Genomic DNA, 15,891 nt, shown 5'->3' on the forward strand with positions numbered 1-15,891 from the left:
ATGAGTTATGCAAAGAAAAAGTATTTTCAGTGCACGTCATATTTTATGTGAAGATGCTGTGCGTACATAAAGCATGCTTTATGCGCATAAAATAGAAGGTAGCTTTTCTTTTCCTGCAGTGCCAGAGGCCACATCGTGCTCCTTTGCAGGACAAAGGGTTCTAGCAGCAGCCAGTTCTGCCCTTGCTCCTACCCGTGTGGCCAGTGGTTTGGGTAGCCTCAGATGGGAGACTCTTTTCTCCCCTGCCCCAACTTCGAATTACAATGCAGTTAGCCTATGCGCAAGTCTGAGGGCATATTTTAACAAGGGTTTGTATGCTTTTATTAAATTCACGTTATATTAGCTTAATCTTTGTTTACTGAAATGGGAATTACATTTTATTTTTCTCGCGCGCGTTAAATCCTTTAACACCTTTATACCTTAGACCTTCAGCTAGCAGCAGCAGCAACAACCCGGAAGCCGCATGCGCATTAGTTGTCACTACTGGACCGGAAGTAGTAGTCTAATTCCTCAGGCTTTCGCCGGCAGGAAGTGTATGACGTGACCGTGTTCGTGCGCATGCGCTCAGCATCGTGTATCCATCTCTCCACCCCCTTCTTCACTGGTGCGGGCCGAAGCTGAATGTGGAAGCAAGGAGAGAAAGAGTTGCGGCTCAGCGACAGGGCGATGAAAAACCTGCTGCAGAAAAAATAAACGCCTATAAATTTAATAGCAGTCCAGTTTGGCGGGTAAACTGCCTAAGTGGTTACGCTGCTGTGGCCTCCCTCCCACCACCCAATTTGTGACCTAAGTACAGCTGACCCGCCCCCGTGGTCTCCATGGCAACGGCAGGACGCAGGGAAGCCGGACAACCAAGGCTCCCACGGATTGTGTCCAAAGGGAATAGGTAATATGTGGTAAACGGCGGGTATGCACGCTGCGGGGATGGTGCTTATATCACGATCAAGAAGGCGACTAGCTCCCTTCGTGCGTTGAAGAATGACGTCACGCGCAGACGTCATTTTAACGCCCCTCCTCTTCTTTAGCAGCCTTGAGCGGTGCAGAGTCCTAAGAGGCAACCGTTCGTGTTATCCACGTCCTCTCTGTTCTAAAACATTAGCTTGTCCCGTTAGCGGTTTCCCTGTGGTTTGAAGCGTCAACTGGTCGCGTTAGCCAGAATCCTTTAAAACAGCAGACGTTTCTGGTATCCACATCCCTTAATATCAGCAACTATCCTGTTAACATTTCTCACCAAAGCATCAACCGTATCCATTATCTATAGCCCCTTAAAAGCAAAAGTTGCGCCTTCTTCCATTCTGATGCTCTTATGTGTGTTTTTCATTTGGCAGGGGTGCTCGCCAGAGATTAAATGTAAGGGACTGATTCCGTCGGTACCGCTTCACAGGACCCATGGAGGTGGTGAGAAAAAACAGGAAAGCAATTCGACTTTCTGGTTATTTGTGAAGGTCCTTCGGGTGGGGAGGTGACCTAGACAGTAATGGCTGTAAGTATTGCATTGATGGTTAGGCAATGGCATTCTCACAGGACCTCTTCTCTCCTTCCATCCTTGCCCTCCTCTCTCTTGATTCATCCAGATCCATTCCGGAGCCTCACAATCCACTAGTAGTTACACTTTGACATGTTTGCCTGTTCAAAAGTTTTCCTTCTGAATATGCAGCTGGCTGTCTCTACCCCTTTGTCCCTTCTGCTTCTCTCCCTCTCTATGCGTCTTTCCTTCAGTTTTTGAGAATTTTCCCCATGTCACTCTCCTTCCTTACACACTGTTTCCCTGTGTCCCTGTAGCCCCTGACCTTCCCTCCCAGCTCAGCGCCGCTGCAGGGGTCCACATCTGGGTTAATGCTGCCACTTCCTGCCATCGTGCTCCTGGCTGTTATAGCATATCTGCTACTCCTGCTGTTGCTTCTCTCTATTCGACAGTGCCTATTGGTAAGTAGGGGGCCAGGAGTTATGCCAGCTGTGGAGGTGGCAGCTGAGAGTGGGAATCACTATGGTTTTAGTAGTGATGCACAAAACTCAGTTCTCAAGGGCTGCAGTCCAATTGGGTTTTCAGGATTAATTTGCATGAGATTTATGTGCATACAATGCAAAGATAAGAGAATGGATAAAGTGACTCAATCCAAGGTTATACACAGAGGCACAGAGCCACTGTATTAGAGCTGCATATTCTTCATGGGAATTCCGACTGATGACTTAATTTGTTAAGGCTTTTCTCCCATTATGTTTCTATGGGAAAAATTCTTGGTAAATGAGGCACTGAGTTTGTGCATCACTGAATTCTTTATCTCTTTGTGCTTTAGCTCTTAATCCCCATGCTCTGTCATTGACTCTGTGTTGACCTTGGGGTGAGTTACTTTATTTCTCTGTACTTCACTTTTAATCCCTGGTCCTGTCACTCTATTTAGGGTCTTGGGGCAAGTCACTTTATCTTCCTGTGCCTCATTTCTAATCCCAGGCTGTTTCTTCCCTCCCCAGGACCGAGGTTTCTGTGCTGACTGCTGCTCCTGGGGTAAGGCTGGCCAGCTGGGTTTGTGTGATTGTTGCCTGGCCTGTGCAGAATCCTGTGACTGTCGTGTGCCCTCTGTGACCCGCTGCCTGGACTCCTGCTGTCCCCGCAGCAATGTAAGTGCCAAAGATCTTGTATCTGCAGGGGGCATGGAATGTGCATTGGTCATTGCATACATCTGTGAAGGAATGTTTGTGTGCAGATATGTGCAACTATGAGGCTATGTGTAGTTGTGAGGAGTGTGTAAAAGTGTTTCCTAACGTGTAGCAGATGGACTCAGGACCAATGGGTATAATGTACTCCTGATAGCAGTTGGAGACGGAGTCAGATTTCAATCTGACGTCAGCACTACATATACCCGTGCAGGAAGCTCTGCTCTTCAGTATCTCTCCGTCTCCTTAGCAGTTTGGGACTCTGCACAGCGTTAGAAAATTCCAAAATCTTACTTCTACAAGATGAGCCCCACTCTCCTGCGGTGATACCTAAGTGTCCCTCCCCCAGTCGAGAAATTCTGAGGTGATTTCCGAGATCCCTCAGAGGTAAGCCTTGGTCCGGTAGCTGGTTCCCGGCGTGGACTTAGCCCCCAGGAACGGGAGTGGCTGAGAGGCAGCGGGTGCGATACCGAGCGCGGCGGTGAAGGTATTTCCCTCTCCCCTGCAGCCGGAGACCACCCGGCACAAGACCAGAAAGCATCGAGACAAGGTAAGGTAGAAAACTTTTCTTAAAGTCTCCGTCTCCGAGGCTTGGATAGCTGCTCAGATCGCCTCCGGCGTCTGACCCATCGTGTTGAACAGCCCCGTCCAGGCTAGACCCCGATTCAGTACGAGGGTCCTCCCACATGGAGACCCTCCGGGGGGGCCGCCATCTTGCCCGCATGGTCGCCGGCGCCATTTCCCCCCCCTTGATCGCCATATTGTCCGCACATCTGTGCCGAGCGCACAGAGGCACGCTCAACAGTGCCGGGAGCACAAATTAAGCCTGTGCGCACAGCGGAGTGCGCATCTCTCTAGGCGCACATAGCGGCCTGCACGCACATCTTCCGCAGTTTGCACACACATCTTTGCACCCGGAGCGCATACCTAAGCCTCCCGGTGCGCGCATATAGACGCACAGACGAGTTTCGAACGACTCCACATGCTCAAATCATGGCACCACCGGCCAAGAAAGACAAGGGACAAGCCCTCTGCCCGGCCTGCCACTTGAGAGCTGCGCAACACGAAGTGGCTTCTGCCCTGTGCCTGCAGTGCGAAGAGGCCCTGGGGGAACCAGGACAAAGGCTCCCTCCGGCCAGTAGAGGAATCCTGCTCCACCAACTATAGTACCTTGGACCTCTCTATCCCTGGCTCGGCCCCTCGGGGAATGCCGCTGGGTCCAATATGGACCCAGGAACCTTTTCCTGGGTAGAATTCTTCAAAGGGCTGCAAACCTTTGTCCAGGCACAATCTGTGCCACCAGTGACACAGCCACAGCCTCCATCAGAAGACCAAAACCTTCCAGGCCCCTCTCGGCCTCTCCTTAGGGGACACGGACACCTCGGAGGAAGAGCCAGACTCCCTGGAGGAAGGAGAAATCCCTCCAGGAATGGAACCATACCGAACCATGATGTGCTTCTTCTCCAGAGACGAGATATCAGATCTCGTGTCTCTGAGCCTGAAGACGCTGGCCATCCCAGGCACAAGCACCTCAGCGGAGCCAAAGACTAACCCTGTTTTGGTCAGGCTCCGTTAGTCCTCATGCCATTTCCCAATGCTGCAGGCCATACAACAACTGATTGACCTGGAATGGAATATGCCGGAGGCCGGTTTCAAAGGAGGATGGGCCCTAGAAGCCCCTGGAACCGTCAGCTAAAGAACTCCTGGGGTTCCCCAAAGTGGACGCCATGGTCTGCTCTGTCGCAAAGCGCACCGCCATCCCAGTTGAAGGAGGAGCTGCACTCGAGGATACCCAGGACAGATGTCAGGAATCCATCCTTAAACATTCATTTGATGTCACAGCTAGGTCCCTGCAGATCGCTACCTGCTGCGCAGTGGCGACATGTACCTGCTTGTCACTTTCCAGGGACACAACCACGTCTGTCGAAACATTAGAACCAGCGATATCTTTCCTCACAGATGCGACCTCCGACCTGGTGCTCACCTCAGCCAGGGGTGTCTCATCCATAGTGGCAGCCAGAAGGCAACTCTGGCTCCAAAATTGGTCAGCCGAGATGGGTTGAGATAACGTCTGACAAGTGGGTCCTAACCATCATCCGAGAGGGATATACCTGGACTTCCACAGCCTCCCTCCATACAAATCTGTGAAATCCCCTTGCCACTCCCTCTCCAAGAGGATAGCAGTGGAAACCTCACTGACAAATTACTCGCCCTAAAGGCTTTAACACCGGTGCCCACTCACCAACAAAATAATGGACACTATTCCATGTATTTTATCGTCCCTAAGAAAGAGGGACGTTCCGGCCCATCCTGGACCTCAAGTCCGTCAACCGCTACCCGAGGGTACCACACTTCCGCATGGAAACCCTACACTCTGTCATAAAGGCAGTACAGCCGGGAGAATTTCTGACCTCCCTGGATCTGTCAGAAGCATATCTCCACATCCCGGTCCATCACGACCACCAGGCTTTCTACGCTTTGCGATCCTGGTCCATCATTACCAGTTCCAGGCACTGCCATTCTGACTGGCCATGGCCCCTCGGACGTTCACCAAAATCATGATTGTAGTGGCGGCAACACTGAGGAAAGAAGGAATCCTCATACACCTGTATCTGGACGATTCGCTGATCAGGGCAAAATCGCCAGAGGAAAGTCACCAGGCGACCACCAGAGCCAAGAATCTACTGCAGACTCTCGGGTTGGTCGTCAACATAACAAGAGTTGCCTGCAGCCCTCCCAATCACTAGAATACCTGGGAGTCCGGTTCGACACCAAACAAGACAAGGTAGTTCTTCCCCTTACAAGGAAAAGGAAATTGATGGACCAGCTGCGAAAACCGTTGAACTGCGCTCAGCCCAAGGTATGGGACTACCTCCAAGTCCTCGGCCTCATGACATCGACCCTAGAAGTCGTCCCATGGGCAGGGGCCTACATGCGACCACTTCAACGTTCCCTACTGTCATGCTGGAACCCTATGTCCCAGGACTACGCCGTTCATCTCCAGCTACCGGCAGAGGCACGGACCCAGCTCCAATGGTGGCTACAAGAAGACCATCTGAGCAAGGGAGTAAGGCTATCCCCACCGACCTGGGTCTTGCTCACCACGGATGTGAGCCTACAAGGGTGGGGAGCCCACTGCCAGGAACGGACGGTTTAGGGGCAATGGGACAAGGAAGAGTCGGGATGGAACATCAACCGACTGGAAGCCCGGGCAGTCAGACTAGCCTGCCTACGATTCAGTCACAGACTCCGGGGCAAATCTGTCAGTCATGTCAGACAATGCCACAATAGTCACCTATATCAACCGCCAGGGAGGAACCAGAAGCCAACAAGTGTCCCTGGAAATAGACCTCCTAATGGCATTGGACGGAAGCAAACCTGCAAGGGATCTCAGCCGCCCACATCGCGGGAAAAGACAACGTCACTGCGGATTACCTCAGCAGAGAAAGTCTAGACCTAGGGGAATGGATGCTGTTGACCACGGCCTTCCAGTTGATAGTAAACCGCTGGGGAACACCAGCCATGGATCTTCTGGTAACCTGGTCCAACGCCCAAGTTCCCAACATCTTCAGCTGCAGACGAGAACCACAATCCCAGGGAATCGACGCCCTCGTCCAGACCTGGCCACGGGAGGACCTGCTGTACGCCTTTCCCCCATGGCCACTACTGGGTGGAATCATCCACAAGATAGAACATCACAAAGGGCTAGTACTTCTAGTGGCCCCGGACTGGCCAAGAAGGCCATGGTATGCAGACATGCAAAGACTTCTGGCGGGGAACCCCCTGTGTCTACCTCCACACAGGGACCTGCTCCAGCAAGGACTGATCCTCCATGAAGACCCAACTCGATTCTCTCTTACGGTCTGGTCATTGAGAGGACTCGCCTGAAGAAGAGCAGATACTCGGGGGCAGTGATGGACACTTTGCTCCGAGCACACAAGTTTTCCATGTCTCTAACCTACATACAAATATGGAGAATATTCAAAGCCTGGTGTGAAGACCGCGACATCCTTCCTCGGACAGCCAAAATCCCCATGATCCTGGAATTCCTGCAGGACGGCTTAAAGAAGGGACTGTCTATCAACTCCATCAAGGTTCAGGTGGCAGCACTGGCCTGCTTCAGAGCCAAAGTGGATGGCATCAGTCTATCTTCCCATCCAGACATCTCCCGCTTCCTGAGAGGGGTCAAACAAATCTAACCACCACTAAAGTGGCCGGTACCCCTATGGAATCTGAATCTAGTACTAGACTTCCTAGCGGGAGCTTCCTTCAGACCTACCCGCGGTCTGCCCCCTACGGCTCCTGACCTTGAAGACTGCACTCCTAGTGGCAATATGTTCAGCCTGTTGTATCTCCGAACTTCAAGCACTATCCTGTCGGGAACCGTTCCTCAGGTTCACACCAGGATTCATACAGCTATGCACTTGTCCCCTCCTTCCTTCCATAGGTGGTTTCGCATTTCCACCTAAACCAAACCATCTAGCTACCATCTCCAGACGAGCATAAGGACTCGGAAGACTCTCGCCGTCTTCGCCACCTTAACGTCGGCAGATTCCTAGTCCAATACCTGGAAAGATCGGAATCCGTATGAAAGACAGACCACCTATTGGTCCTTCACAGTGGGAAGAAACAAGGGGAAGCGGCCTCACGGGCAATCATAGCCCGCTGGATCAAAGAAGTAATCAAGGCGGCCTACGTGGAGGCAGGGAAACCTCCACCTCTACAAGTCAAGGCCCATTCCACAAGGGCCCAGGCAGTGTCCTGGGCAGAAACCAAGATGCTGTCACCTGCCGAGATCTATCGGGCTGCAACGTGGTCCTCCATTCACACCTTCTCGAGGTTCTACCGCCTGGATGTTCAGGCCTGGTAGGACACAGCATTCGTAAGGGCAGTACTAAGTGGGCCATGGGCAGCCTCCCACCCGGGTCGGGAGTAGCTTTTGTACATCCCATTGGGCCTGAGTCCATCTATCTACATGCTAGAAAATGGAGAAATTACTTACCTGATAATTTCGTTTTCCTTAGTGTAGACAGATGGACTCAGCATCCCGCCCACGGCTGCCCCGAAATACGGAAACATCGGGTGACAATCCCCGAGAGCAAGACAAGCACGGGTAAGCCAGACTTTACCCCTAGTTAAGACACCCATAGTTGCCGGATGTCGGCATTTCTCGGTTGAGTGCACTGGTGGTCTCCTGCTGAAAATCACATCAACCGGTTCGAAGTTTATCAAGTTAATCAAGTTATCCAAACACACATATATCCACAATTGCTTTTCGAGGAGAATACTGAAGAGCAGAGCTTCCTGCACAGGTATATGTAGTGCTGATGTCAGATTGAAATCTTACTCAGTCTCCAACTGCTATCAGGAGCACACTATACCCATTGGTCCTGAGTCTATCTGCTACACTAAGGAAAACGAAATTATCAGGTAAGTAATTTTTCCATTGTCCATCTGCACACTCAGTGCATATATGCATCTAGTGGTATTTGTGTCAGTGTTAGGGGTGTGCTGCCTTCATTTGTTTTGTTTTAGTTTCTTTTTCCATTTCATTAGGGACTTTTGAGGTTCATTTTAGTGCGCACTATTTCAATTTAGTACGTACTAATTTCTTTTTGTGCACAATAAAATAATTAGTGTGCACTAAATTGAAATAAAATGAACAAAAAAAATACAAAAACAAATGTACATCCCTAGAATATATATGGGTGTTCGTGCATACATTTGGTTAGTAGTTGACGTTATCTCATTTCCCTGCACTGCACTTCTGAACATCTCCCCCCATCTTTTTGTCCTCAGATATGTGACCCCGGGAGCTGCCTGACTAGCCGCTGCTGCCCCCTTTGTGATTTTGCATGTGCCTACCAGCCCCCCGATTGTGAGACCATCAACTGTATCTGCTTTGAGGTTCGGCTGAGATGAAAGGGCATTGTGCCAGAAAACTGGGAATTGCACTTGGCCACTGGGGTGAAAACCAAAGAAAAGAGACATCAACTTCCATAGTCATACAGCTGTGTCCCATCATCCTCCTCTCAACTTTGCTCTACTGACTGAATGAGCCCTGGCTTTGACCCCTGTATTTCTCATTCTGGATAACTGGGACTATGAGTACTGCCTCCACAGCAAGGCCCAAATTAGTCATGTGGGACTCAGGGCTTCTTGAGCCACAGGCCATACCTGAACTTTCCATGGCAGATGGGGCTGTATTTTGAGCTGTATTTATAACCTGAGTTCATTTTGTCTGTTACTCATACAACAAAAGCATTTGTATTTTTGTAACTCTGAAACTTTTCTGCTATTTTTTTAACCTTCTTCCTGTTTTTGTACTCACTGGATTATTATCAGCTTGATCAATTTTTTATTTTTATATTAAAGTGTGATTTATAACAGTATCCAACTGATACTTATACACAATTCTGAAACAGCTCTTCAAACAGATGACATTCTCACAAAAGCATTTAAAGTGGGAATACAGTTTAAGAAAGACATCCACTGCACACAAAATGCCAAAAGTATGGTCCGAAGATAAACATTTTTAAAAGCCCTCTTTCTCCAGGGGGATTCTTTTGTCAAAGGTGTTAACTTGGCAAAACAAAAAAAGAGAAATACCTACTCGGGTCATCAGCTAGCAAGAATATAAAACAGATATTTAGTAGTGGTGGTTTTGAATGCTGCCTTCACAGCATCCCCAGCTGGAATGCTGGAGACCTGATTTACAAAGGCTTTTTTTTCCCTATTCTTTGTCTATGGGAAAAGATCTTGATGACTTAGGCCTTCGGGATGAGTCATTTTATTTCCTTCTGCCTTATTTCTAATCCCTGGCTCTTGCCATGATTCTCTGTGATGTTTTAGAAGAGTTGGATTATTTTGGCCATTTAAAACTACTGTCTCCCTGGAGACAGTTCTTGTTCATACCCCAGATCAGTCCAGAAAAGTGGGTTTTGCATCCCTACCAGCAGGTGGAAGCAGAGAATAAAAACTTTTCAGGTACTGCTATATTACCGAGTGTGCCACCTGCAGTCCCTCAGTATTTCTCTGTCTCTAGTATACGGTAGAGGTTCAAACCTGCAGTCTGAGAGAAATTAAAAAAAAGAAAAAGAAGAAATAAGAAAGTCAGCATTAGAAGAGGTGCTCCCTGAGGTGTTAGGCACCTTTGTGGACCATTCCTTAGGTAGAGCTGGTCTGACTCCCGTGGTCTTCTCCCCAATGCCTTCGTCTGGATTCAGGGAAATATGTCTCTTTAATGAGGGTTTTTTTCCTGAAAGGGAGCTGTGCCTTTAAATTGTTTACAAAAAAAAATCTAGGCTTTCAGCTTGCAAGGCCTGTTGGGCAGTGTGAAGCTTCGGTGGGAGCTGATAGCACCATGGGGAGAGAGAGTGACAGGCCCTCATCAACCCCGGGGTCCGGAGAATTTTCAGGAGTGTGGATTGTGCCAGCGGCAGGACTCCTGTGATCACACGCCTTGGCGGGCCTGCTTAAATGCATGGCACTGCGATTGGGCCAAGTGCACAGGAAAAACAGCGCCAATTTCTCTCCAAGGGAGATCTTGCAGGGCATGCGGCTTGCGGTGCGGCCAGTCTAATTCAGCCACGATTTGCATGGACTGTGCCTTGGGGAAGGGAACCTCTGCCTAGGCAGACAGGAGGAGAGTCGGCAGGGCCCACTGCAGAGGTCCTTGGGAGGATCGGAGATGCAGCTATTTAGGCTGAGGCACACAGTAAGAAGCAGGTGGCTTCCGAAGGACCTAGGGACTCACCCCCTCCCCACACATCTCCGATGGTCCAATCTGCAGCAGAGGATCAGGAACAGGCGGGGGAGTCTGATGGCAGCAAACAGGCCAAGGATTCCTTGGAGATGGAAGATTTCTCAGCAGCCATGGTGCCTCTCTAAGAGAGTGAAGATGGCCTTGGGGGGGGGGGGGGGTGCTTCTGGGAGGCTTGGGGTCTGGAGGCTTCCTCAGACGTCTGGGACATGCTGCATTTCAGGATGAGGACGACTCCAATAACTAGCAGGAGGATCCAGGGGATAATGGTCCACATGGGGATCCTGATATCGATCCAGACCCTGGCAAGGACACCCAGGATCAAGATGAAATGCAAGTGGCGGAAGGAAGATGACCTGAGAGTTGTATGATTGTTCAGGAAGGAGACGAACCTCTTTCTGCAGGTCCTGGAGGAGTTAGGAATTAAGGTCGCCCAGGAGGAGTCTGATAATGAAGGGGTGCACCCGGTTCTAGATGGTCTGCGTGGTCCTCCTAAGGCTTTTCCAGTGCCCAAAAAGGTGAAGACGTTAATAATTTGGGAGTGGGAGTGAGATTCCCCTGAAGTGAGCCTCAAGGTCGGTAGGGCAATGGCAAAGTTATACCCACTGACGGAAGAGACCATGGACCTGTTGATGATTCCTAAAGTGGATGCTTTGGTCTCGGCCGTGAACAAGAAGACAACTATTCCATTGGTAGAGTTGACAATGCTGAGGGATGCACAGGACCGTAACCTGGAGATTCAGTTAAAACGGATGTTTGAGGTCTCTGCCTTGAGTCTGCGAGTGGCTAGCTGTGGTAGTCTGATGCAGAGGGCCTATTTATAATGGTACAAAAGGCTCAGGAGAAGACTGCCTGGAAGGAATCCAATTCCACACAGGTGACTCAGTTGGAAGCTGGAAAAGATTACATAGCGGCTGCACTGTATGATCTGGTGCACACGTCAGCCAGAAATATGGTCTCAGCAGTTATGGCTCACCCAACTATTGTGGTTGCGAAACTGGTCAGCGGATATGTGTTCCAAGACTCAGCTCAGTAATCTTCCCTTTAAGGGGAAGCTGCTGTTTGGTGAAGATCTCGATCAGCTGATGAAGCAGCTGGGGAAATCGAAAGGAAACAGGTGGCTGGAGGACAAGAAGAGTAGCAAGAATTTTCCTCCCTGTTCCCATTTTAGGAATATGAGGAGATTTCACTCCAGCAAGAGTTCTTCAGCTTCTGGACAAAAGCCGACTTCAGGAAAGCAGCAGTCCTTTCTGGGTGCCTGCAAACTATCCAGGATTTTTTCCAATCAGGGTACTGAAGGAGAAAGTCCTCTCAATGAGGCCGGGGGGAGGCACTCTTCCGTAGAGACTGTAGGGGAAGATTGTCCCACTTTTATGGGGAGTGGACCAAAATCACGTCTGACCAATGGGTCCTGGAGGTGATAAAGGATGGTTATGCTTTAGAATCTTTGCACCCAGTCAGAAAAGCCTTCCTGGAGTCTCATTGCTCGTCTCGAAGCAAGCAAGAGGCGGTTCGGGATACTCTACTTCAGCTGCAAAGGCTGGATGCTATAATTCCAGTTCCGCCAGCAGAGCTGGGACTAGGGAGGTTCTCTATTTATTTCAAGTTTCCTAAGAAGGAAGGCATCTTTCAGCCTATTCTGGATCTTCAGAAGGTCAATCTGTCATTGCGGTTTCCGTGCTTTAACGCATGCGAAAGCACCATAATGCATGGAGCGATGCAAATCAGAAGAAGAGGAGGAGTTTGGGGCGGGATTTGTGGCCAAGTGGGCTGGCTTCACAATTTTGTGAAGCCATATCGCGTGGCTTTAACGCGGATTTTAACTACACCTTTTTCATTTGCGTAAAGCCACACGATATGGCTTTATCACGCTTTGCCATGTTTTCGCAAATAGCGCTTTTAGTATTTTAAACTGCTGGAGATCCAGCCTAGCTATCAGGGCCCTCATAGGAGAGAGAGAGACTTTGCGAAAAAGTTATTGCAGTTTGTGCTAATACCTATGTGAAGCGCTAAGATAGCGCAATTTGCGACAAACTGCCTATTACCATAAAACACGCCCCTTTTCCTATCGCAAGTGATATTTAGTGCATTTTGATAAATCCAGGCCTAAATGCATTACCCTGCATTTTCTAATATTAAATCTTAGCTTCCAGACTCAAGTTTCACTAGATCCCTTTTCATGTTTTCAACACCTTCCAGAGGTCTACTCTGTAGCAGATTTTGGCACCATCTATAAAAAAGGCACACCGTTCTCAATAGCCCTTCCATACTATTGCTAATAAAATTGTTGAACTGAATCAGACCGAGGGCTGATCCTTGCTGCATATCTCCCTTACCTCAGAGCAAACTCTGTTTGCCATTACCTTTTCTCACCTTCCACTCAACTAGTTTCTAACCCAATATAGACAGGGCCGGCATGACCATTAGGCGGGGCTGGGCAGTGAGCAGGGTGCCATCACTACTGAGGACCCTCACCAGTGTTGCCCGCTCTGCGGACCATTGATGTTCCATCACTACTGAGGACCCTCATCGGTGTAGCCCGCTCTGTGGACCATTGCCGTACCATCGCTACTGAGGACCCTCACCGGTGTGCCCCACTCTGCGGACCATTGCCATATCTTCTCTACTGAAGACCCTCTCTGGTGTACCCTGCTCTGCGGACCATTGCCATATCTTCACTACAGAGGACTCTTCAGTGGGAATACCCCACCACAGTCCCTGGGGCTCCCCAGCGCCTGTGTGTCTTTCTGCCACACTCCCCACTCCGCGGGCAGTGTCACTCTACTTATCTAATAAAGGTTCAAGGACTCTCAAGCTAGTACTGACGTCAGCTCCCTGTGCTGACGTTCTGTGACTCCACCACCAGGGGTCACTCTCTCTAGCTTACTCTGCCTCTCATCTCTCTCTCTCCAGCACCTGTTGCTCTACGCACCTCACAGCTGAGACCTCGCCTCCCGATGGTGAGGCTCTCGGGGCTCCTCCCCGCGGGCAGTGCCATCTCTCACCTCGGCCCAGGGCCCACATACCCACAAATCCTAACACATGCAGGCCTCCACTGCTGCTGCCGCTTTCTGGTCCCCATGCTTAATTCAGTAAGGTAAATTTTATTTATTTATTTATTTATTTAAAAATGTTTATATACCGCCTTTACAATTCAAAATAATTAATCAAAACAGTTTACAACAAAACATACATAATAAATAAATTAAATGAAAGAAATAAAAATTATACAATAAAATGACAATACAGTATTAAAAATAACATACATGCATGGCCTGCGATAATAAACAGGAGGTGGGTTGAGTTTGTGGCATAGCTATAGGAGATATATCAATCTAAAATATTGATGATGAAGAAGAAGTGGGTGTGTATTAATTTTGGGAGTTAATGAATGAACTGTATGCTTTCTGAAATAAGTGAGTTTTTAATGATTTTTTAAACTGCTGTGTAGATGAAATAAGACGAAGAGAATCTGGGAGTGTGTTCCATAATATAGGGCCAGCTACTGAAAAGGCCCTTTTTCTAGTTAACTCTGCTTTTGCCAACTTAACTGTGGGTACATCTAAGAGATGCAGAATTATGCACAGGAGTGGAATTTTGCGTATATTCTGCATAACAGCAATGCAGAATACCCACAGGAATAATGTATTAGTTCTGTTACTAGTTGCCAAACAGTTCTTTCTGCAGACAATCGAGCATCTCCCTCCTCCTAGTTGACACTGCAGCCAGAATATCCCGATCAACATCTGGTTTATTTCATAGAACATGGTATCATCACATAAAGGTTAAAGAGGGTAGACTCTGGAGTAATCTAAGGAAATATTTCTTTACTGACAGGCCGATACAGAACGGTGCACTCAGCCAAGCGTACCATTTAGCCCCCATTTGGCTGCACGTTTTTGATGCACTATTATTACCCCTTATACTGTAAGGGATAATAATAGTGCATGGAAAACGCACAGCCAACACCCCCGAAACTAATAGCGCTCATCACATGCAAATGCATGTTGATGAGCCTAATAGTTAGTCACCCGAAATACAGAAAGTAAAATGTGCAGCCAAGCCGCACATTTTACTCTCAGAAATTAACGCCTGCCTTTGGGCAGGCGTTAATTTCAGACGGCACCAGGCAAGAGTACAAAAAAGCAGAAAAAACTGCTTTTCTGTACACCCTCTGACTTAATATCATAGCAAAGATTAAGTCGGAGGCCCCAAAAAAAACCTTTTTAAAAAAAAGACGCGCACCTCTCCTGGGCACGCGACACAGTATTTAAATTAGTGCCAGCGCTAATAAGGAGGCGCTGGCACTAATTTAATTTGAAGCAGCGGCTGTCAGCGGGTTGGAAAACAGACGTTCAATTTTGCTGGCGTCCGTTTTCCGAACCCGTGGCTGTCAGCGGGTTCGACAACTGATGCCGGTAAAATTAAATGTCAGTTGTCAGACCCGCTGACAGCCACCGTGTCCACTAACAAATGAAATTAGTGCCAGTGCCTCCTTATTAGCCTTGGCACTAATTTAAATACTGTGTCGCGTGCCCAGGAGAGGTGCGCGTCTTTTTTTTAAAAAGGTTTTTTTTGGGGCCTCCGACTTAATCTTTGCTATGATATTAAGTCAGAGGGTGTACAGAAAAGCAGTTTTTTCTGCTTTTTTGTACTCTTGCCTGGTGCCGTCTGAAATTAACGCCTGCCCAAAGGCAGGCGTTAATTTCTGAGAGTAAAATGTGCGGCTTGGCTGCACATTTTACTTTCTGTATTTCGGGTGACTAACTATTAGGCTCATCAACATGCATTTGCATGTGATGAGCGCTATTAGTTTCGGGGGTGTTGGCTGTGCGTTTTCCATGCACTATTATTATCCCTTACAGTATAAGGGGTAATAATAGTGCATCAAAAACGTGCAGCCAAATGGGGGCTAAATGGTACGCTTGGCTGAGTGCACCGTTCTGTATCGGCCTGTCAGTAAAGAAATATTTCCTTAGATTACTCCAGAGTAATCTGCTGGTTACAGTACCTCAGGGAAGATGCAAACAGGCATGCAAGCAGGTCAGCCAACAAAATATATATAGAAATATAGAACATGATAGCAGATAAAGAGCATTCGGCCCATTCAGTCTGCCCATCTACAGCTTTATGATCCCTTCCTCTCCCTCAGAAATCCTCTGTGCTTGTCCAAACTTTCTTAAACTCTGACACTGTCCCTGTCTCCAACTTCACTGGGAGGCTGTTTCATGCATCCTCTACCCTCTCACAGGCAGATTAAAAAAAAACTGTGGGAGAGCCGGCTCTCCCGATGTGCGCCCAGGAGATGTGCCTGGGCGCACATCGGGAGAGCCGGCTCTCCCACAGTTTTTTTTTAATCTGCCTGTGAGAGGGTAGAGGATGCATGAAACAGCCTCCCAGTGAAGTTGGAGACAGGGACAGTGTCAGAGTTTAAGAAAGTTTGGACAAGCACAGAGGATTTCTGAGGGAGAGGA

The 15,891-nt window shown here is 48.7% G+C and overlaps 1 protein-coding gene across 2 annotated transcripts; it reads left to right on the forward strand.

Moving 5' to 3' along the window:
- The first annotated feature begins 574 nt into the window (after positions 1-574).
- On the forward strand, positions 575-9,170 carry LOC115094198 (keratin-associated protein 5-5). 2 transcript variants are annotated; one of them, XM_029606995.1, is made up of 5 exons: positions 575-886; positions 1,329-1,483; positions 1,783-1,926; positions 2,473-2,619; positions 8,455-9,170. In XM_029606995.1, the coding sequence occupies exons 2-5, from the start codon at positions 1,478-1,480 to the stop codon at positions 8,575-8,577; spliced, it is 420 nt and encodes a 139-aa protein (XP_029462855.1). In that variant the 5' UTR covers positions 575-886; positions 1,329-1,477; the 3' UTR covers positions 8,578-9,170. The 2 variants fall into 2 exon arrangements, with proteins under 2 accessions (XP_029462855.1, XP_029462856.1); XM_029606996.1 differs by lacking the exon at positions 575-886 and adding an exon at positions 959-1,183.
- Positions 9,171-15,891: the final 6,721 nt, after the last annotated feature.

Source organism: Rhinatrema bivittatum, chromosome 6, assembly GCF_901001135.1.
Source record: "Rhinatrema bivittatum chromosome 6, aRhiBiv1.1, whole genome shotgun sequence".
NCBI classification, from domain to species: Eukaryota; Metazoa; Chordata; class Amphibia; order Gymnophiona; family Rhinatrematidae; genus Rhinatrema; species Rhinatrema bivittatum.